The sequence below is a fragment of the Nothoprocta perdicaria genome, unplaced genomic scaffold (genome assembly GCF_003342845.1).
Source record: "Nothoprocta perdicaria isolate Ctin4 unplaced genomic scaffold, notPer1 scaffold_3, whole genome shotgun sequence".
Taxonomy (NCBI): Eukaryota; Metazoa; Chordata; class Aves; order Tinamiformes; family Tinamidae; genus Nothoprocta; species Nothoprocta perdicaria.
The window spans coordinates 73,082-94,156 of NW_020455532.1; the positions used below are offsets into that span (position 1 = coordinate 73,082).

General features: G+C 59.7%; 1 protein-coding gene across 3 annotated transcripts in view; it reads left to right on the forward strand.

The window, feature by feature from the left end:
* CDH22 (cadherin 22) overlaps nucleotides 1–19,951 on the forward strand; it is a 42,002-nt gene extending 22,051 nt beyond the window's left edge. For 2 of the 3 annotated variants that reach the window (XM_026042093.1, XM_026042094.1), the window contains exons 5-12: nucleotides 1,154–1,321; nucleotides 2,153–2,340; nucleotides 3,045–3,298; nucleotides 8,781–8,917; nucleotides 13,138–13,259; nucleotides 13,412–13,529; nucleotides 17,854–18,105; nucleotides 19,417–19,951. In XM_026042093.1, coding sequence (XP_025897878.1) covers nucleotides 1,154–1,321; nucleotides 2,153–2,340; nucleotides 3,045–3,298; nucleotides 8,781–8,917; nucleotides 13,138–13,259; nucleotides 13,412–13,529; nucleotides 17,854–18,105; nucleotides 19,417–19,946 — 1,769 coding nt within the window. In that variant the 3' untranslated portion in view covers nucleotides 19,947–19,951. Of the gene's footprint in view, nucleotides 1–1,153; nucleotides 1,322–2,152; nucleotides 2,341–3,044; nucleotides 3,299–8,780; nucleotides 8,918–13,137; nucleotides 13,260–13,411; nucleotides 13,530–17,853; nucleotides 18,106–19,009; nucleotides 19,207–19,416 lie in introns of those variants that run through there. The other variant, XM_026042095.1, reaches the window with a different exon arrangement.
* Nucleotides 19,952–21,075: the final 1,124 nt, after the last annotated feature.

Below are 21,075 nucleotides of genomic sequence, written 5' to 3' on the forward strand. Positions count from 1 at the left end.
CAAGGCCCCRTCTCCCCTCCTTGCAGCGGCCAGAGGAGGGGGCTCCGGCCGCTGCGGGGGCTGCTCTGCTACACACAGGCTGTGCTGGGCATTTCCAGCGGCATCTGCACGGAGCCCACCCGCTCTTCTTGGGGTGCCTGGTAGCGCAAGGGTGATACTCTGGGTCTGTGGGGCGCAGGAGCAGCTCCTCACCAGAGCCCTGCCCTGGAGCCCACCCGCCGCAGCAGGGCAGCCCCTGCAACCTCCTCCCTGGCGCCGGGCAGGACTGCGGGTAGAGAAAAGCAAGGATGGACGGTTGTTGATCGCAATAGAGAAGGTAGAACGGGTAGCTGAGCAGCAAAGCCTGCAAGAGCAAACAACTGTGAGAAAAAGAAAGCTGTCTAAACATGTGGGAGACTCAAAGTGAGCTGGAGGAGAGTTCAAAGTGATTCCTAGCTGATTTGGGATGCTTCTAGGTAATGCGGAGTGGGAATGTGCTGCTAATGATGGCACATTCATATTGCTGTATCATTGCCCTGCGCGGTGCCACCGGGGCAGGTGGCACCCTTTATTTGTGCCCAGAAGTTTGTTTTCTGCTTTGCTCCTATGCAAATGGGTCTGCCCCAGCTAGCAGAGAAGTCACAACTTCTGCCCTTCAAGGGGCTTTTTCTGGGCTTTACAATGCTTTCTTCCAGGTCTCGCATCCCTTTGTTTTTGTAATCCTAGTCATTCTTTCAAGCCCAGGTAACTAAAGACCTGCGCTAGGGACTTTTGTTTTACTGTTGTCCTTCATAAAGAGAAGGTTTAGTGCCATGCTTTTAAGCTTTGTGGTCTCAAGAGAGGAGAAAAAAAACAAATGGGGGGAGACAGAGGTGGGAAAAAGGCATCCTCAGCTCTTTAGGCTGTCCCAGCAAGCAGATGCTGGGGCTGGGCGGGTGCAGGCCGGGAGGGCCAGGTCTGCTGTGTGCCCCTGCCTGCCCCAGCGTGGTGGTTGTGCTGGGCCATGGGGACCCTGAGCTGCTGTGTCCTCTGTGCGCCTTGCCTCAGTGGCAAGGAGAGCGGGGCTGGTGCCTCCCAGGGCTCAGCTGGGGCTCTTGCACCTCCATGCAAACCTGCAGCCCTGTTCAGGGGGCACTCTGACGTGCCCGGGCTCACGCTGTCCTCTGCTTTGCAGGTGTGATCCGGACTGCGGTGGCTGACTTGGACCGCGAGACGCAGGACCGATACGAGGTGGTGATCCGAGCCACAGACATGGCGGGACAGCTGGGTGGCCTGTCGGGATCCACCACGGTCACCATTGTGGTCACCGATGTCAATGACAACCCGCCACGCTTCCCACAGAGTGAGTCCTGGCATGGGCCGTGGTGCCGCGGGTGAGACTGGAGACCCCGGCCTCGTGGGGAGCCCCCGGTGGGTCTGCAGCAAGAGCTGTCCCCATGGCCAGCAGCCCCCATCCCGGGGACGTTCCTGCTGCAGCCCCCGTGCGGCCCCTGACCCGGCAGTGCTGGGGACGGAGCCACCCCAGGCCAACCCTGCAGCCCCCGGGCACGCGCCTGCTCCCCGTGCAGGGCTGGGGRCCACGGGGGCACGAGACGAGGAGAACAGGGYGGCCCTGCCTGCTCCCCGTGCCCCYGAGCAGCACAGGGAGGGACACAAGTCTGAGAGGCTTCGGCAGCACCTGCTCCAGCTCCTGTCCCTCAGGAGCCTGGGCAGGGGCGCCCAGTGTCTCTAGGCTGCTGCTTGTGTCGCTCGAGCGTGATGCTCTGCATCTCCAGACAGCAGAATGGGCACAAGGCAGCTCTGCTTCCCAGGCCACGTGGTCCGTGTCAGCTGCAGAGCCTGGGGCACTTATTGGCATTGTGCAAGGGCAGAGCCGCAGCTGGAAGGGGCTGTTGGCCCAAGGGCTCCTGGAAGTTGGAAGCGGTAACGTTTGCCAGGAGCCAGAGAATGTGCCAACCAAAGGGTAGTGCCATGTATAGGAACCTGCCCTTTCTCTGACGGAAAACCCCTTTGCTCCCATCTGCACCCTCATTTCTGCCTGGGGTTCATGGTTTCCTCCAGTGGGGTGCCCAGGGTGCAGGTACTTGAGGCTCAGGCAGCTCCTGGGCAGCTGGGCAGGGCAGCACCAGTGGCAGCGGATTGGGTAGGGACACCAGTGCTCTCCCCTCTCTAGAGATGTACCAGTTCAGCGTGGTGGAAACCGCCCCTGTGGGCACCGCCGTGGGGAGGGTGAAGGCAGAGGACTCGGACGTCGGTGAGAACACGGACATGACATACCAGGTGAAGGACGAGGAGGGGGTCGAGATGTTCAGGGTCACCACAGACAGCAACACCCAAGAGGCGGTGATCATGGTGCAGAAGGTGAGTCACGGGGAGGGGGTTTGGGAGAGAAGGGAAGGCTCCGTGAGGACTCTGGTCCAGTTGCAGCATTCAGTAGCAAGAGCCCCCAGCGCTGCCCTGGCTACTGCCCTCGGGCACTGCAGCAGCAGGAGCCTCTCCCTGTTCTGGCTCTCCAAGAGCAGATCCGAGCTGGAAGGGAGCAGCAATTCGGTGCTGGCACAGCTCGGCGCTGTGGCCACCAAGTGAGCAGCGCATAGGTAGAGCTGTGCACGGTGCTATGGAGACTAGTGCTTACAGCTGGGCTTGACAGCACTGTTAGGAGGAGAAATATGCCCACCTAATTCCTATCCCTGATCAACGGCACTTTGAGTGCATCTGCTCTTGGTGGCAAACACAATCAAGCAAATACTTGATGCAGGCAAGGAAGAATGATTGTTCACCAAGGCTGTGGCGCTCAGCTCGCCTCCCTGCGGAAATGATCACGGGGTGATTAATGATAAGGAGCTGCTCACTTGCCTGCGCACAACTTGCTTGTGCCCGGTGCATGTGGCCGCTGCACCCTGTGCTGCTGGGGTGCCTGGCCGCATGTGGGGACAGTTGGAAGCCGCTGTCCCCTCCTGCACTGCTGGGTCTGGGGCAGAGCAGCAGTGTGGGGACTCCCAGGCTCCCTGGGGGGTTGTTGCAGGCAGAGGGCTGAGCCTGCATGATCATCTCCCTTGGTCTAGCCTCTGGACTACGAGTCCAAGAAGGTGCACACGGTCGTGGTGGAGGCCCTCAACAAGTTTGTGGACCCGCGGTTCGTGGACCTAGGCACCTTCCGTGACCAGGCCATCGTGCGGGTGTCGGTGCTGGATGTTGATGAGCCCCCCGAGTTCCGGCCCCCCTCCGACTTCATGGAGGTGCAAGAGGATGCGCATGTCGGCTCCATCGTGGGGGTGGTCACCGCGCTCGACCCGGACGTGGCCAACCACCCCGTGCGGTAAGCAGCGGTGCCGGCGCAGGGCTGGGGTGGGTGAGTCACAGGGCGCGTGAGGGTGGCTGGTGCTGGGAGACAGGTCCCGGGGGAGCAGGAGCCAGTGCGCAGGCAGCAGGCGAGTGAGAGCGGCTGCCTCACGGTGACAGATGCGTCACCGGCGGTGATGACTTGCGGATGGCAAGGGAGCGATGGAGAGGGCGCCATGCGGCACCCGCGCGTCCTCGCTGCTGACAGCGAGCTGCGCGTGGCCCGAGCAGGAGTGATGGGGCAGCTTGAGGAGCGACACGCGGGAGTTCGGGGTGCAGCGTGTGCGTGCGTGTGCACTGGGATCAAAGGCCAGAAGAATTTATATTTGAGCAGGGGACATAATCCAGGCAGCAGCTTATCTGCACAGGACATTTCCCATTTCCATTTAATTTGTGGCTAAGGAGATTGTTACCTTGTTAAACTGTTATTACCTGAGGCACAAAGCAGCCTTCTGGCTCTGCCAACTGGACTGAGTCATGAGCAGTTGGAATGAAAAGCTGGTATTCAGAAAACAGCCTCAACGTGTGGAAAATTTCCTTCAAACGCTGTGTGTTCTTGTGCCAGGTGACAATACGGCTGCAGCCACCTTGTGTGTGGCTGCTGGCTTCTCATGAGCTGCACGGGCCCTGCCTTCGAGCTGTGCGTCGAGACTGTCCTCACAGCGATGGGCTGGGCTAGAGAGGGAGCGGGGGCATGGGGCAGAGGAGGACGTGGGTGGATAAGGGCAATGCGGGCTGCCGTCGCAGCACTTGGTGCACTGCACGTGTCCTGTCGYGCGGCATGGCGAGCGCGCGGGCTCAGCTGGCCAGGGGGGCACCTTGGACGTGCGCAGTCCTCACATCTGTGTGCCAGTGTGTGTGTGTGCACATGCCTTCTCACTTGAACATTTCTAGCAATGCTGAAGAATATAGATTTTATTTTCTGATCTATAATTGTAGGAAAGGGGCCTTGGGGACAGCACTATTCTTATTCTCGTTCTCTCTTGTTTTTCTTGTTGCTTCCCTGCGGAGCTTGTTGCATTGTTKGCAGATGGAACAAAGGGAAGCAGAGGAGGGAGGCTTTCTGCTGCTGTGCAGAAGGTGATATTTGAAACAGGGACTTGAAGCAGAGAAAGGCAGTTTCAAGTGCACAGCAGGATCAGGAGGGTTAGAGCCCAAATTTTACCATGCGAGTATCTCTGCCCTGCAGTAGGCTGAGTTCCAGACAAGGTGATATCTTGTGTGCTCAGGCACGAGGATGCAGTTAGCAAGGCTCCCAGGTGCGTGCTGCAGCTTGGGAATTGCAATGTGTTTTCCCTTGCTGGACTCAAGGCATTCAGGCACGTGTCTTCCCTGCGGCAATCCCCAGGCAGGCAGCTCCTCCTGAGGCCCCTCACCCCTGTGGTCTCCGTCTGTCTGTCCCTCCACTCGCCTCTCACAGTGTCTGTTGTGAGTAGTGGCACCTCTGTCCCTTCCGATGCTTTCTGGCGCTCGCTGGGGTCATGAGCTGTCCTGCGTTTTAACCTGTCCCAGGCAGAGCTGCAGGCTCCCAGGGAGGATGAGCYACAGCCAGGGATGGCACTGCTGCAGCACCAGTGCATGAGAGGTGCTGCTGGACCCCTACTGCTTCCTGGTGGCCTGGCTCGCAGGCAGATTAATAAAATACCACTGAGACAGCTCTTTGCAGTTTCAAAGTGCTGGGCAAATATTAACGCAAGCATCTGCAGCACCCTGCTAGGATGCGACATTGCCCGGCAGCAGGAGACAGCAGCAAGTCGCAGCATTTTAAGTGTGTTCCTCAGAAGCGCAGTGCTGAGGAGCCAGCCCTCGTTCCTCACCTGTGACATGTTAGAGAGCGGCTCGTCCTTACAGCATGCAAAGCTTTGATCCTCCACTCTTGAAGTTGTTTGAACCCTTTCAAGTCGCTGCGGTTCAGCAGATCCCTGTGACTCCCTGCTCCTGGGTGCTGGCAGTGGCAGCAGAGACATGTCCCCRTGTCCCCGGGGCTGCCGTCTCCTGGGCGCCTGCGTTGGCGCCGCAGTGGGAAGAGCCCCGACCCGGTGCCACRAGGGGCATGGGGAGAACGCACGGATCTGCAGAGAGGAGCAGTTCGGCTGTCGGCGCTTCCAGTCCTCCTGACGCTCCACAGAGGAGGTATTTTTAGCTGAGTGGGGAAGGAGGTGCCCTTGGCTCTTCAGTCCTCCTCCGGAGAGGTCCGTGTGCTCCTGCTGTCCGTCCAGCCTGGAAGTGCATTGCAGCCTGGTGCCCAGTGCTGCCGGAGCAGCCCTGAGCTTGGCCCTGGGGAGGGGGCATCGTCCCTCCTTTGGGAGCCAGCCAGGAGTCCAGCGTGGCCCTGGGGCTGCTGATTCTCAGGACACAACACCCTGGGGCACGGGCAGAGAATGCCTTTCCACAGGAGTAGGTCTTTCCATTTTATTCCCTCCTTATTTGCTGCCTAACAAATGTTTGGAACTACTTTTTTTTTTCTTTTTTTTCCCCCCTCTCTCTCTCCAGAAAGAATGTGGCTTCCAGTTGGCTTTTTGGCTTTAGCTGATATTTGCAGGGCATAGTGTGGTTTTTCTCAGCCGAGCCATTGTACTAAGCAGCATGCTGGCAGCGGCTGTGTACGTGCAGCTTCTTGTACGGGAGCCTTTTGTTTTTTTCCTGCAGTGAGAGCAGGGACTCCGATTGCACGTTCCTGGCTTTATCAGCACTGGGAAGATGTTGCTTGGGATTTAAGGTTCTCAGAGATATTCTTGTTTGGCATTCACCAAATCCTGAGACATGTGTTGGACACGGGCATTTCATAGACTCCAACAGCACAGCAAGAACTACAACCTGCTTCAGCACAAAAGGGGAAAAGAGGGAAAAACAAACATAACAAAAAGCTTTTCACACAGTGTTTGAAAGGCTTCCTATTAACAAAACACATGGCAGAAAATGTGCTCCTTGCTGCATTCAGGGGAAGTGAAACAAACTGCTTGAGAAGTAGATTCACGAGAAAGATGAGAACCAAGAAAGCTGTCTAAATTAAACAGCCGCTTGTAACATCCAATCCAACGGGCAGTGCCAGCAGGAAGAGAGGAAAGCGGATTACAAAGTCCGCATCCCAATGAGATGCAGGACTGCAGCTCCAGGTAGGGAGCGCTAGTRGCTTTAGGAGCAGCCTGTGATTGCCCTGTCCCGAGTGCCCAAGGATCTTGGTGGATAGCTGCGGCCTTGGCCAGTCGAGGAGCGCTCGGGAGCTGCTGGAGGCCCGGCTGCTGCTGGTGGCCAGCACAAGCTGTGCTTGATAAAGGTCACCCTGTACAAAGCTACCTTAGCAAAACAGGACTYGGTTTATTGTTGTGCACAGTGGTGTGGAGCAGGTTACAGCCACTTTCTGGGAGGCACAGACGGGTGTCCCTGCCCCAGGTCAAAGCCAGTGCAGTGCTTCAGAGCCTTCCCAGCAGCTCGAGTGGACAATCCTTCCCTGAAGGCTGTGCCGTGTCCTCTAAAGCCATTGGGCAGATACTACCCTGGTTGTGTTCACTCTTTAGCCAGGCTGCATATTCCTCTGGCATTTCTGTATGTATCTAGATACTTCTGCTCCGTTGTGMTTGCTTCCTACTCGATAAGCCTAAAGCCCGTGCATCTTACCTGAGGCAAGTCCCTGATACCAATTTCACCTACTCCTAGAATCGGCTGTGGCTGAAAACTCTTTTCTGAGTGGAGTCTTTCCCATCCACTGTGAAAACTGAGCATGCCTTGATGGTCACAACACCTGCAATGGCTTCATGGTGTCTGGCATAAGGATCTCCCCAAAGCCACTTGGTGCTGTGCTGCATCCAGCCCTGGCTGGGGTACGGAGCCTCCCCTTGCAAACCCGAGTGGTCCTTCCTGTGTGCACACTCGTGTGCACAGTGCTGCAGCTCCAGGATTCGGAAATGTCCATGGTGAAGCACAGGCTGCATCCAGAGCATGGGGACCTGTTGTCACTCCTGATCAGCAGGAATGGGATAGACTCTGATATCTCCCATCAGTAACTGGCTTTTCCTGTGTAGCTATTTTTATTGGATGCATCTMTCTGTATACAGGGAAGACACGAGCGTGAGAAAGCAGGCGTGTTATTACCCAAGAAGCAGAGGCGCAGATGGAGAGTGAAGTACCATCTTGAACTCTTAACAATACAGAAATGGGAAGGAAGAAGGGGATGTGCCAAAGGTCAAGGGATGTGGGAGGGCACTGGAAGCAGTTGCATACACATCAGTTATGCATTTGGAAGGATGCAGGTTTTGTCTTCTGTTCTTGCTGCAGATATTGGGATGATTTGCACAAGCCCTGGTCTGGGCTCCTCTCTGCAGGTCAGAGCATGTGAGCTGTGGCCTCTGCTGGAGCTGCTGCAGAGGCTGCATTGCGGAGGGGGGGCTTGGGCAGAGGGCAACAGGGATCACAAGTGCTTGGCATGTGGCCCAGGGCATCTGACTCGCACCCAGCTGCAGGGCTCGTCCTGTCTCGTCATGGGGAGTGAGGCAGCTGCCCGCAGGGATGGGGATGCTCTTTTGTGCACTGGGAGGGTGGTTTTTTTTTGATAGCAATTTCTGAGCCTTTTCCCTTTACCTAAGGGTGGTGGAGGCAGCTGTTTCCCGCTTGGAGGGAGCAGCTGTGTTTGTGGGCGGCCCCGGGGCTGCGGAGCAGGGCTGTGCTGGGCTGGATCAGGGGCTCCCGTCAGCCCAGGCATCCCCTGGCCCGGAGCTCGTCCTGCTTGGCACCCTTATCTGCTCTGTCCTGCAGTGCTTTCCTGCCTTGTTGACTCTGCTGTTTGGCCCGTGTTTATCTGCCTTGCGCTCATGTCTCTGATGGAAAGCTGTCCTTCGTGCACAGCCCTCCTCTTGGTAATTCATCCCTTGTACTCCTCACTGTCTTGGGTTATTTAATTCCACGAGTGCTCTGGATGCAGCACAGGCAGGAGACACGGCACACAATAGTGTTGCGCTGTATTGTTTGTGGTTTCTCGTCACACTGGGCTTCTGGTGCTGTTTGCAGTGGTGGTGCAGGCACACGTGCTTGTGCCACAGCCGCGCTTGGGGCCCTCTTGGGCCCTGGCCTCCAAGATGTATGGTCCAGTTGTGCTGGACTTGATGCCAGGCGCTGTTGGGACCGTGCGGGCAATGTAGAGTCAGGCCAGCCCTGGTCCCCAGGGCCGTGCTGTCACCCCCGCAGCTGGCGCGGGAGCTGCGCTCTGCAGAGCGGCTGGAGGAGACGTGGGGCAGCTGGGGGGGCTGCGAGCTGCGCGTGGTGCTTCAGTGAGCCTGGAGCGCGGGGATCCCATCCTGCTGGGCCTGGTGTCCCCCTTGTGCACCAGAACCCACCAAAGCTGCCATTAGGAGAGGGCTTGGGTGGACGAACTGGCCCTTGGTGCACCGGGCTGGTGGAGGAGCGGAGTGCTGGGCTGGGCTGGCACCTTCACTCGCCCACAGCTCCCTCTTGCCTGGTGCCAGGTACGCCATYGACCGCAGCACTGACGTGGAGAGGATCTTCGACATCGATGCCAACACAGGGGCTATCATGACGGGGAAGGTCCTGGACCGCGAGACAGCCGGCTGGCACAACATCACCRTCCTGGCCATGGAGGCAGGTGAGGGGGAGCATGCGGGGACAGCTGGTCCAAGCGGGACACAGTGGGGACGTAGTGCTCTCACTGTGGGGGTGACCAGGGTGCGAGTGTTCCTTAGCACCGAGCGGAAGAAAGYGCAGAGATGTTGAGTCCAGCATCTCCCTAGACAGCCTGAAAACACTGCTCCCAGACTGCGTGTTAATAAGGGCATGTAGTTGGGTAGTATCTCTGAACACTAATCAAATACTGGCGTTATCTGTGTACCAGCTTTGCCAGCCATCCCTGTGCTGCACACTTGCTGTGTCCTCCCCACAAGCTGCTCTGGGGCTCCGCGTGTCCCATAGCCTCCYGCTATGGTCCTGGGGGCTGTTTCTGTCCCCCGTGGCTGCAAGACCCTCTGTCTGCTCCTGTGGCCGCTGCTGGACGCGCTGGGTTGGGGAGCGGCTCGGGCAGCGGTGGCTCTTCTGCCCTGCGCCGATGCGCAGGTGCTGCCTCARCAGAGCTGCTTTCCCGCTGCAGCTCCGCTCTGCTTTCCAACTTCAATAAAAACAAGCGAGCTGGGGCTTGTCACCCATGGGAGCTTTTGAATAAACTCCTGGGGAGCACCAGGGAAGGAAGAGCTGGGGGAGACTTGGTTTTTGACAGGTTTCTGTGCAGGAGGCTGTGCCAGGCACGGTGCTGCTCCGGAGTGTGGGCAGCCCTGGCCCGGCAAGGAGTGGGCAGGGGCTCCTGGCCCATGGGTGCTCCGCTCCCCTACACGCGCTTCCCTCTTCCGAGGCTTGAGAGGGAGAGGTGCTTGTTGTCAGCTGGCACTTTGGGAGGCGGAGAGACCTGTCGCCTTCCACGGATTCTGCTGCTTCTAAGTGGAATCCAGCCACCGCCCTGCGGGGCCTGGTGCTGCCTGCGCTGCAGAGTGTCTCCAATTACTGGTGGGCACCGTCCAGGATGCTGCGGGCCGCGGTCTGCCAGGCTCTGCTTGGGGCGGCTCCTGGGGCTCCCGCTTCCCTTTGCTTCACTTGATCTCTAATAAGGCACCATCCATATTCAGGATGCCTGTGAACCGCTTGGCTCAGGGTGCAGCGTTCGGCTCCTTCCGCATCTTCCTGGCAGCAGGAGCGGGAGGGCTCGTGGCTGGGCAAGCCTGCRGCTCGGATGTCTCCGGCTCCCTGGCCTCGGCTGCGCCCGCTCTCTGCAGGTCTCCGGAGGTGCTTGGGTGTGTTGGTGTGGGCAGGTCATGCTGGGAGCGTGCGCGGAGCCCTGGAGCGTGTGCCAGAGGGCTCCCGCGCCGGCCGCGCAGGGAGGGCAGCCACGGCGCCATGGAACAGCTCAGCATCCAGAGCAAACACGAGGTGACAAGAATCAGAAGGAAAATATTCCTACGCAGCAGCTTGGATTTCAGAGCGAGTCAGTAAATGCTGTGGCTCCCCTGCAGCGGGGAGGCCTGTCAGCTCGCATCGCCTCGGCAGCCCGGAGATGCTTTAGTATTCTGACTTCTCCCGTCAGCCAGCTCTGACTCATCCATTTTAACTGCCCAGACATCCCTCCCAGTGACATTATCCTTAACGTTTTGTAATCATGAAATATTAATGACTGATATTGAATTTAAAGTGCAATTTATGTCTGAATACTCTAGTGGAAAGGGCACTTGTAAAGGTAAGGCCTTCAAAGTGATGGAGGTGTTGTGGTGCGGGGCGCCTGACATGTGTCGCTCTGCACCAGCGCCATGCAGCGATGGACGGAGAGGACTCTGCCTACGTGGAGGGCACATGGGCGCCTGGAGCAATGGGAGGAACCTGGGGCCGGTCCTCGGAGCAGGGCTGGGCTGCGTCTCCCCTTCCCCTGGGAGCAGCAGTGTCCCCGTCCCTGCTCCCTTGCAGCCAGCGGGAATCCTGGGGGCTGCTCGGCAAATCCAGGCTGGGTGCTGGCYAAGCGCTTCCAGAGATAAATCTTCATCTCTCCCCCAAGCTGTTTACCTTCCTTGGGCTAATATTAGTGATTCTCTTCCTGTTTTCCTCCTTGCTCATGTAAAATGATGAGGCCTTGACTGCTGTGTCCACTGCTGGTAATTGAGATGATAAATCTTCCTGCTGGAGCCTGGCTTTAATCAGAGCATTGTGTTTGGATGCGATTTAATGACTCTCCTGCTGCCGAGTTGGGGCAGGACTCAGGAGAGGTGAGAGCCGTTTATCCGATTCTTAGCTCGGCGGCTGCTCCTGCCTGGGCTCGGAGCCGCGTTCGTGCCCGCCGTGCRGCGGCGCCGGCCCTGCCCGCGCTGTCCCCCGTGCTTTGCTGCCGGGCGGCTGTGCCCATGCGTGCACAACCTGCCGCCTTTCACAGCCAGAGCCGGTACTGTGCGGCCTGGGACCCTCTGCTGTGTTTCCTTTTCTCGGTTTGTGGGGACAGGGCYCGCCCCGGGTCTCCTGGTGCTCTGCTCAGGCCATAGCCCTGGTTCAGYGGTGCACCAGCCTGATCCTGATGCAAAGATGCTCCCGTGCACCTTTCCCAATGCTGCTGCCGACACGCACAGCAACTCCCCYGGCTGCATGGGGCCACGGTGCGGATGTGGTGCAGCCAACCTCTCTCCCTGCAGACTCCAGGTTGGCACTCCTGTGCCCATCGCTCTGCTCCCAGCCAGCAGCTCTCCTTGGTCCCTGCCTTTTCCATGTCTCTTTCCTCAGTCTTTGCCGATTAAGAGTGTTCCAACTCCTGGAGGAAATGCAGAAAAACGGCATGTTTAATTTTAATTTAGGAAACCGTTTAGGTAGCAGCCTAGTTTCCTCGCTCCTGTCAATCAGGTTTTCTCAAGGCTGACATCAATTAGTTTAAAAATATTGAATGTAATTTTGCCTGACACAACATATTGCAGCCACTGCAAAATATAATTTATTTTAGAAGAAGAAATAATTAAACTAATTTGCATGTCAGTCAGCTGAGCTGGAATACCAAGGAGAGATGCGGCAGTAGAAGAAGATGCCCTCTTCTCTCTTTTTTTTTTCTTTTTTTAGTCCTCTTTTCCTTTGATCACGCTCAGCCTGTCAAGTGCAGCCTTTCCCTGTCCATGGGCCAGGTGCTGCTTCTTTCCCAGTCATGGGTGAAGTGTATGAGTGCAGAAATGGGTGCAGGAGCAGATACGGGTGCAGATGTGAGTGTATCTGCACCTGCATATGCAGTGGTGCTTCCTGAAGATGCAGCCAGTGCCAGAGCTTTCTGGACCTACTGATGTTAAGTTTGCATTGCTGTTGTGAGTCGGGCGTTTCATCACCAATGTGCTCCAGCAAAATCCTGATTGCTGCCCTAACCATTGCAAATTCAGTTTATGCCCCTCGAGTTGCAGAAAATATTTCGGGCAGATTTGGATGTTTTTTCCCAGCGATGTGCTTGGAGGTAGCAGAGGATTTTGAGGGGCTGTGCTCGAGGTGCGGGTGCAGCTCACACAGGAGGTGAACGGCACTGTTGATGCAGGGTTGGCAGTTGCCTTGGGAGTCCTYGTGTTTCAGCCATCTCAGAGCTGAGAGTGACCGTGAATGGAGCCGCTTGGGGCCAGTGCTGCTCCAGGAGCAGAGCTAGGCTCCTTGGCTAGAGTGGATGGCCCAAGGGGTCGTGCTGCCCTTGGAAAGGGTCTTGGCACATGGATAAGGTGGAGCTTGGTGCAACCCGGTCCTGCAGCCCCGGCTCATCGGTGCGGGATGGGGAGCAGGGTTGGCCGTGGCTGCAGCGGTGGCACCGTCTCAGCAGCGTGGGGTTGGCCACGGCTCCTCAGAGTGATGCCGGGATGAGGAGCTGGGTGCAGGCTGCGGCGTCCCCAGGTCTCCTGCTCCTGCTGTCTCTCCTCATCCGTCTCCCTGGGGCTCTTGCCAGCTCCTCTCAGCATCGTGGTGCTGCCACCTCTGCCTCCCGGCATCCCCGCTCCTGCGCTCCCTGCAGCTTTCTGCCTCCGCCCGCTGCCTCCAGCCCTCTCCCTCCCTGCCTTGCTTCTAAAATAACCCGTCGTGCCAGGCTCATCACGACTCCTGGCCCGTCTTGGCAGCACCGTCTGGGCAAGGGAGCGAAGGAGCAGGGCACCTGGGGCCACAGGGCACCTGGGGCCACAGACCCCGGCTGCAGGGAGCAGCGCTCCGTCCCCGTGGCCGTGGGAGCCCTGCGCAGTTTGGGAACCCTCGCGTGGCCATGGGAGCCCCGGCACGGGAGTGGGGAGCAGCCGGCACCTCCGGCCGCAGCGCCACCCTTCCTGTCTCTCTCAGATAACCACTCACAGGTATCCAGAGCTTCCTTGCGCATCCGCATCCTGGACGTGAACGACAACCCTCCCGAGCTGGCCACCCCCTACGAGGCTGCTGTGTGCGAGGACGCCAAACCAGGCCAGGTAGCGYGCGCCACCGGCTCCGAGTGGGACCCCCTTCCATCCCTGGGCATGGGGCCATCAGCTGCTCCCTATAGCCGATCTGGGTGCTGGCACAGCCGGGGTTGCCCATGGACACACGATGACACCGTTTCTCATGTGCTCTATCCCTGCAGCTCATCCAGACCATCAGTGTTGTGGACCGGGACGAACCCCAGAGCGGCCACCGTTTCTACTTCGCCCTGGCACCCGAGGCCACCCACAGCCACCGCTTCTCTCTGTTGGACGTCCAGGGTGAGTCTGGCCTYGGGTGCGTTTCCTCGGCACAGGTCCCCGCGGGCTCAGGCTGCAGTCGTGGCCCACGAGGTCAGTTGACCGACGGCATCTCCTCCCTGCCGATGCTGCTGCCAGCCCTGGGTGCCATGGAGCTGCAGCCAGGAGCATGTGGAGACAGAGGCTGCTGCAGCCTGGCACTTGGSTGGCCCCGGATGAAGCCAACAGCTCGTCTTGAAACCTTTTTGTTTTTTTCTTCTTGAGACTACTTTTTGTCTCTGTTTCTGCAGCCCCCTCTATCACAAGTCCCCTTTGCTCTGTTTTGAGCCTGTCAGGCCCCTTGGCTGCTACTGGACCTTGCTGTTTTGAATGGGTTCGGTGCCCTTAGGGACAGGCAAATGGGGCAGAAAAGCTTCAGGTGCGATTGCAGAAAGCTGGCGTTGTTTTGGGCCGTGAAAAGCGCAGCTGTCCCTGACCCAACTCCCTCTAGGGGCAGCTGGTCTGGAGCCCTTGGCTCCTTATCCCATAAGCGCAGATTAATCCGTACAAGATTGTGTGCCGCACCCAGCGATTAACCTCTTCCCTTTCTGTGTGGGGCTGGGAGGTGCTGCCCAAGTCCGGAACTGACCCAGCGTCTGGGGGGGGCCTGGCCCCAGTGAGCCCCAGCAGGACAGGGGGGCTGCCTGCTCAGGGCGGCCCCTTTGCTGTGGTGCCAGGCGGAATGGGGCTGCTCTGGCCGTGCTGCCCAGCCCCTGCTTGTGCACGTGGATCCGGGACAGGCACCCGAGCGGGGGCTGCAGGGAGCTGGGCTCCGCGCACYGCCGTGTCCCTGAGCTGCTGCCCTGGCCCAGCTGCAGCTCCCACGCGCACGCACGGCCCTCCTGTGCGCTCAGCAACCCCAGCAGCGTTGCGTGTGGTGCAACGCTGAGTAAAATTAAGCAGAAGATGGCATCATCTCCTGCATTCTGCTYGGGTAAAACAACTGCTGTTGCTGCAGGGTTATTCCCAGGTTGTTTGCAGACCCTCCGGATGCCGAGCAATGCCATCTGCAGCAGCCCAAAAGGAGGCTGTCACTGCCAGCAGAGACACCCCTCACCTCCCTGCGAGAGGCACTTGGTGGCATTTCCCCAGATTTTATTTCTTTTCCCCCCAACTTCACCCTGCATCACATGTCCTGCATCACCCATGTGTGCCTGTGCACTTCTTGCTGCATCCGCCCCTCGCCTCCCGCTCCTCCTTCGCCCCTCTTGCACTTCTCGCTCCTTCTCCATATAAATATCGGTGGTGACAAACTGCTACCACCAGCCCATCTGTTTCTTTGTACAAATTTGTAGCCAGTTTTGAAACGTGATTTATAAATATTGCTTTTGCAGCCAAGGAGTGACACTGATGGATGTCAGCACAGATGGATTCGCTAAGCTCCCGCTTAAATCCTTCTTCTCCCTTTGCACCTACTTCACGGCTCCTGGGAGGCAGCCGGGAGCACCCGCACAGGGATCTGGTCCCTGCGGGATTGCTCCTTGTGCTCCAGGGACGAGGGCCACGGCCACCACAGAGGCTGCTTGCAGGGTCCTCATCAAATACATGAGACGGGGGGGTGTCCTTGGCCACAGGCAACAAGTCTGTCGAGCCCAGACCTGGCCTGGTGTTTGCTGTGCACACGAGTGCACGGCAGCCGCCCCAGGGCTCTGCTGAGCTGGGGCCACTGCTGGCCCTTGGCCCATGTGTCACGTGCAGACACATGGTCCTCGCCAGGAGCTGCAGCTCCTGCATTGCCACGGCTGCTGCAGCTGCCTCCCGTCCTGCGCCGCTCAGGCACGAGAGCAAAGGAGGCTCTGGGGAGGCTCCCTGTTAGCTGAGCTGGGGCTGGAGCAGTTGCAAGAGATGCTTCAGAGATGGCTCCATCTCTTGCCTGCCACTTTCTTCCCCGCTCCTGCTCTTTCAGAGGGAGCCAACAAGAGTTTGAGAAGTTGGCAAACAAAGAATGAAAAGTTGTGTGTGAGCGTAAAGGAGCAGTGCCAGGAAGATACCACCCAAATGAAATGCCTGAAAGAAGAGACGGGGTTGGAGAGCTGATCTCGCTGGATCCAGATGGTTCCTTTCCAAAAGCACCTGCCATTCTGTGGTCCTAATGCCCTCATGGGCCCTTCTGGCCACAGAGAAGCAATTAGAGCAGCATCAAAGGTAATTAAAGCCCCAAAACATGTTTTCCAAGAAATCCTAATCATATTGGAAGGGATGGCAGGAAGAAGCTGAGCCCTGCAACCTGGAAGGGCTGGTGCATAATGCGGAGCGACGTGAGGAAGCTGCAGAGCCGGAGGGCCAGGAAGGCAGATGTCTGCACTCCTCGGGTCTTGTTAGAAGCACACGATGGGTGGAAGCGTCCAAGTGTGGAGCAGGAGCATCCAAGCTGTGTCTGAGGCTGGGCACCCCCTCTTGCTCCCACGGGCAGCCAGACTGCGGCGGGTAGGACGGAGCACCAGATTGCCCAGGGCTGAGTGTGGGAAAGGGGCTGTGGAGTGTGGGATGAGGAAGAGACAAGGGGAGATCCGACTGCCCCATGTAGGGGAGCTCCTCTTGAGGCCTTTGCAGTCACAGGCAGCTCTGGCAGCAGTCTCACGAGCTGATGAGCCRGTGTGTCCTGACCGCCAACGCAGCTGCCCGAGCCAGCAAAGGCAGATGCTTGCAGCAGCCCTGGGAGTACAGAGAGGGCTGGGACGTCGGATCCAGGCTGGAGGTAGATTGCTCCCTTCTGCTTTCCCAGGGCTGCTTGAGATTGAGTTATGAGAAGGATTTATTAGCTCTGTCTCTGACACTGCCAAGAGCCTCTTTGGAGAGAGGGAGTCTGAGAGACTTAATTATTGCGTTATTTCTAGTTCCTAGCAGAGCATATTGCATTCCTAAACTGCCCCTGCAGCGCTATGGACTGGTCCCTGCACACTTGCCTCCTGATGCTTTTGATCTTGCTTGTGAACTGCCCCTTGAGGAAGCAGAGCTGTCGCTTCCCCTCCATCGCATGCAACGATGCGACACGACATGGTATGAAACTGCCGCGTGCTCAGGAGAGGCTGGGCGATCTGCGGAGGATGTGAAATGCCAGCTTGTCCAGCACGGCGGCCTTGGCAGAGCCGGATTTGGCTCACGGGCTGCGGAGCGAGCGCGGCCTTGGGCGCAGCAGGGGCTTGCGTAGGCTGGAGCGTGGACAAGGGCCAGCCTGCTCTGTGCTCAGCGCCTGGGCCTCCCCCTGCTCATCTCAACATCTGCTGCAATTTCCCTGTGGCCTCCTGGGACACGCCGCTCTCGGCTCCATGGCCCAAACACAGCATTGGCCAGGAGCTGCTGCCAGGGAGGGATGAGGGAGGCCGTGGGCCAGGGTCCCTGCCTTGTCCTTGAACAACTCGCTCTGCTGGTGCACGCAGAGCGCCCCGGGATGCAGAGCCCGGGGTAGCTACGCTGGCCAGCGCCAGCCAGCAGCCGGCTTGAGGGCTTGCAGTGCTCTGTAAGCAGATGCTTCAAGTATGTTTGCCAGGCTGTGTTTTCTCATTTACTCTGTCCACGCTGGAAGGACGGCAGGGCTGCCAGCAGCACTGCTGCTCCCGCAGTCTCATCCCTGCCCGCGCGGTCTGTGGGTGACGGCAGTGCAAGGGCCGGGGCAGAGCAGGCTGCTCCATGTGCAGCTCGGCTGCTCTGTGCAGAGTCCGYAGGACCCATGTGGCTCCCGTGGGCCTGCAGCTTCCATGGGTCCTCGTGCAGAGGGTCTCAGGGCTAGGCAGGACCTGACCCAGCCACTTGCCGAGATGTGACCTTAGCTTTGGTCCTGTCCCCAGCCTATTGCAGCCAGCTGAGGCAGCAGCCCCAAATAGGGTCTTGGTATCTCATAGGCATGATCAGCATAATGTTAAACATTTCTTCTTCCTTGCTCATCCAGGCAGCAGCAGCAGCTGCCAGTGGCCTTCCTGTGGCCAGTGCTCCCGGTGCTGCCTGAGGGCCTCAGCCCCGGGGATGGATGTCACCCAGGATGGGCAGTGGGGGCTGTGGGCAGTGCCCTCCGTGCCCGGGCAGTGCTGCCACCCACTGCATCCCTCTGGGTCCCATGGGTGTGTGTGGGAGCTGCGGCCCTGCAGGTTGCTCTGCAGGCACCTGGTGTCTCGTCCAGCATGTGCAACCCCCTGCAAGCGCTGTCGTCCTGCTGCCCCTGCCCGAGGGTGCCTGGAGAGTCCCCTTTGCAGAGGAAGGGTGCTGCTCCCAGGAGGGGGATCTGGTGCCCTGTGCACGGCGCTGCGCGCAGGGTCTGTCCTCCTTCCTTCCCCGAGTGACCTGGCGGTGCTGTGCTTGCTCCCTGCAGACAACACGGCCACAGTGCACACGCAGAGGGTGGGCTTCAACCGCCAGGAGCAGGACGTCTACTTGCTGCCCATCCTGGTGGTGGACAGCGGCCCCCCAGCCCTCAGCAGCACAGGAACACTGACCATCCGCGTGTGCGGCTGCGACAGCAACGGGGCCATCCAGTCCTGCAACAGCACGGCCTATGTCATGTCTGCCACGCTGAGCCCTGGCGCGCTCATTGCTCTGCTGGTCTGCGTCCTCATTCTCATCGGTGAGTGGCCCGCACTCTTCTCATTTGCCTGTGTTTCCGCATGTGTGCACATGGAGGTGRCTGTGCTGGGATTGGTAGAGGCCCCTGGCTCCCTGCAGAGCAGGGAAGCAAACCAAGTCCTGCCACGGGGTGCAGGCGAGTCCTGCGGCTGGGGCATGGCCATGGTTGTCCCCAGCTGGGGCCCTGGGCTGGGCGCAAGGACACAGCCGGAGCAGCGCTGGGTGGGCTTCACTCACAGGGGACAGGGACTGTCAGGGCTTGCTGGAGGGCTCCAGGCAGGAGACCAAGAGCTGCTTGTGGCAGCGTGATGGCATTTGCAGTACTGTCCCTCCCTGCAATGAGAGGTATCTAGGGCAGGGACACGGCATGAAAGGTAGTAGCAGTGGGATATGGGTGTCCCCAAGGCAAGGATGTGGTGCTAAGGGTGACAGCAGTGGGACATGTATGTCTCTAGGACACCGTCCTAAGTGTAGCAGTGCTCTTGTCTGGGCCATCATCATTGTGTGCGCAGATGAGGAGCAGGGGATGTCTCAGCACCTGCCGGGTTGTGCAAACGTGCAGGTCTGTGGGGAGGTGCAGCTGGCTGCTCTGTACGGGCCATCCCCATGCAGGGAGCTCTCTGTGCCCAGGGGAAGCTGCCAGGGACAGTAAGCTGCCCGGGGGAGGCAGGGGCCAGGAGGAGGCTGCCGTGCTGCGAGGCTGCTGAGGCCTCTGAGCGCCCGCTGGCCTTGGCACAGCCTGGGCCGCCTCCSGGTGGCCCTGGACATCTGGGGAAGCTGGCGCCGTGTCTGCTGGATCTAGCTGCTCCTTGGCACGTCTCCGCTCCCCGGCTCCTGCTGCATCTCTGTTCAGAAAACCCTTTCCCACAGGGTGCACTTTACACCAGTTTCATTTTCCAACGCAGTGCAAACAAATTTCTGCCTAATTGCCCAGACGAATAAAGTGCACCTCAGTGCTCTGGAGGTGATGGGATGAATGGATGATGATCCAGGACACATCTGCGGCTCGTGGCTCAGGCTGTGCCATCTGCTTCACCATCATGYTCCCGACACCCGCCTGCCGCCGCGATTCATGCACCCCCTTTCCTCCTCATCCTCCGCAGAGTCCAGCCACTTGTCTCTCCCACCATACGTCCACCCATCCGCCCTTCGTGTCTCTGCTCATGCTGCATGGAAAGGAGCTCCAGCTCTGCTGGGAGCCAGGGCCACCTGCCACCAGTGACGCCGCAGCCGCCGCTCCACGGGTCTGGCCGACCTGACGCCGGTGCCGTGCGCGCCCCTCGCCCGCGCTTACGGTCTCTTCCCTTCCCAGTGCTGGTCCTGCTGATCCTCACGCTGAAGCGGCACCACAAAAGCCACCTGGCGTCCGAGGATGACGAGGACATGAGGGACAACGTCATCAAGTACAATGACGAGGGGGGTGGCGAGCAGGACACGGAGGCCTACGACATGTCGGCGCTGCGCAGCCTCTACGAGCTGGGCGAGCTGGAGGGCGGCGGGGGCCCGGCCGAGGCGGCCCCGCGCGGCAGCCTGGCCTCGGAGCGGCACGCGCTGCCGCAGTGGGTGCAGGGCCCGGAGCTGGACTTCGCCCTCTTCAGGGACTACATCTGCCGCAAGGTGGAGCAGGCGGACGGGGACGCCTCGGTGCCGCCCTACGACTCCTTCCAGACGTACGCGTTCGAGGGCGCCGGCTCGCCCGCGCCGTCCCTCAGCTCGCTGGGCTCGCGCTCCAGCACCTCCGAGCAGGACTTCTCCTACCTGGGGGGCTGGGGGCCGCGCTTCCGCCAGTTGGCCGCGCTCTACGCCGGCCGCAGGGCCGACGAGGAGCCCGAGGACTCGTAGCTGCGGCCCGCGCCGGGGCGAGGTGCGGGCCGGGCGCCTGCCGCCCGCCGGCAGCCGCGGCACCGCCTCCGGCTCGGGACTCCCCCCTCCGTGACAGCGCTGCACGTCCTTTTAAGAGAGAAAATCTAGATGAGGGAGTCGGGGGGCCCCCCTGTGGGGTCCACCCTGTACCTCTCCAGGAGCCTGGCACCTGATGGGAGCAGCGGTGCAGGAGCCCTTGGGTGAGCAGGTGCTTTTGGTCACTTGGGTTGGAGTATTTTGAGGGCTCTGATTTCCTTGAGAGCTTTTGTTGCAGAGGGAGCAACCTTCAGTTCTGCCCTGCTTCCCCCTTGTCCTGACTGGCCCTGTGGATCCCCYGGCGCAGGGCTGGGCAGAGCTGCTGGTGCTGGCAGCTCCAGGGGTGCCCCGGAGCCGGGCCAGCCCTGGGTACCAGCTCTGCACTCACCAGCGGAGGGGGCTCACGGCAGCCCTGCTCCRCAGCAGCGCTGCTTCCTCCCAGTGCTGCGTCCACCCTGGTTTTCGGCTGTGCTGCTGATGGGAGTGGGTCCCTCCTGCCCACGCAGGGAACGGCGCCTGCGGCCGGCACCCGGAGCAGGAGACAGGATGGGTAGGGCCGACTAGAGACCAAGGGATGTCCTGGAGCCTTGGTACGGAGGGGCTGTTCCCTCATAGCCACCAGCCCAGTGTGCAGGTGGGATCCTGGTGATCCAGCCAGCTGTGGAGAAAGGGGTGCCCAGGCTGTGCTGGCTGCTCAGAGCCCTGCTGCGTCCCAGGGCCACCTCTTCCTGCGCCKCCCTGGCTGTGGCGGCTCTGGGGGTGCTGGTGCTGGGTAGATGCGTGAGCAGGTGGCAGTCACCCTGGCAGCCTCCCCATCCCGATGCCTCTAGCCTCATCACCATGTGCGTCTTTTCAGTTCAGCCACGGGCAGGGGCTCCTGTCCTGGGAGAGCGCTCAGCTGTAAATGTCCTCACGTGTCTGCTCATCCCACTCTGCCTTCCGCCTGCCGTCGCTGCTGTCGTGGTGGAGTTGGGGCTGCACGGGGGTGTAGGCCGGGCCACAGCTCCTACCCTGTCTCATCCCTGCTGTGACTATGTCCCCATGCTGGCCTCTCCAGTGCAGGACGAGGCAG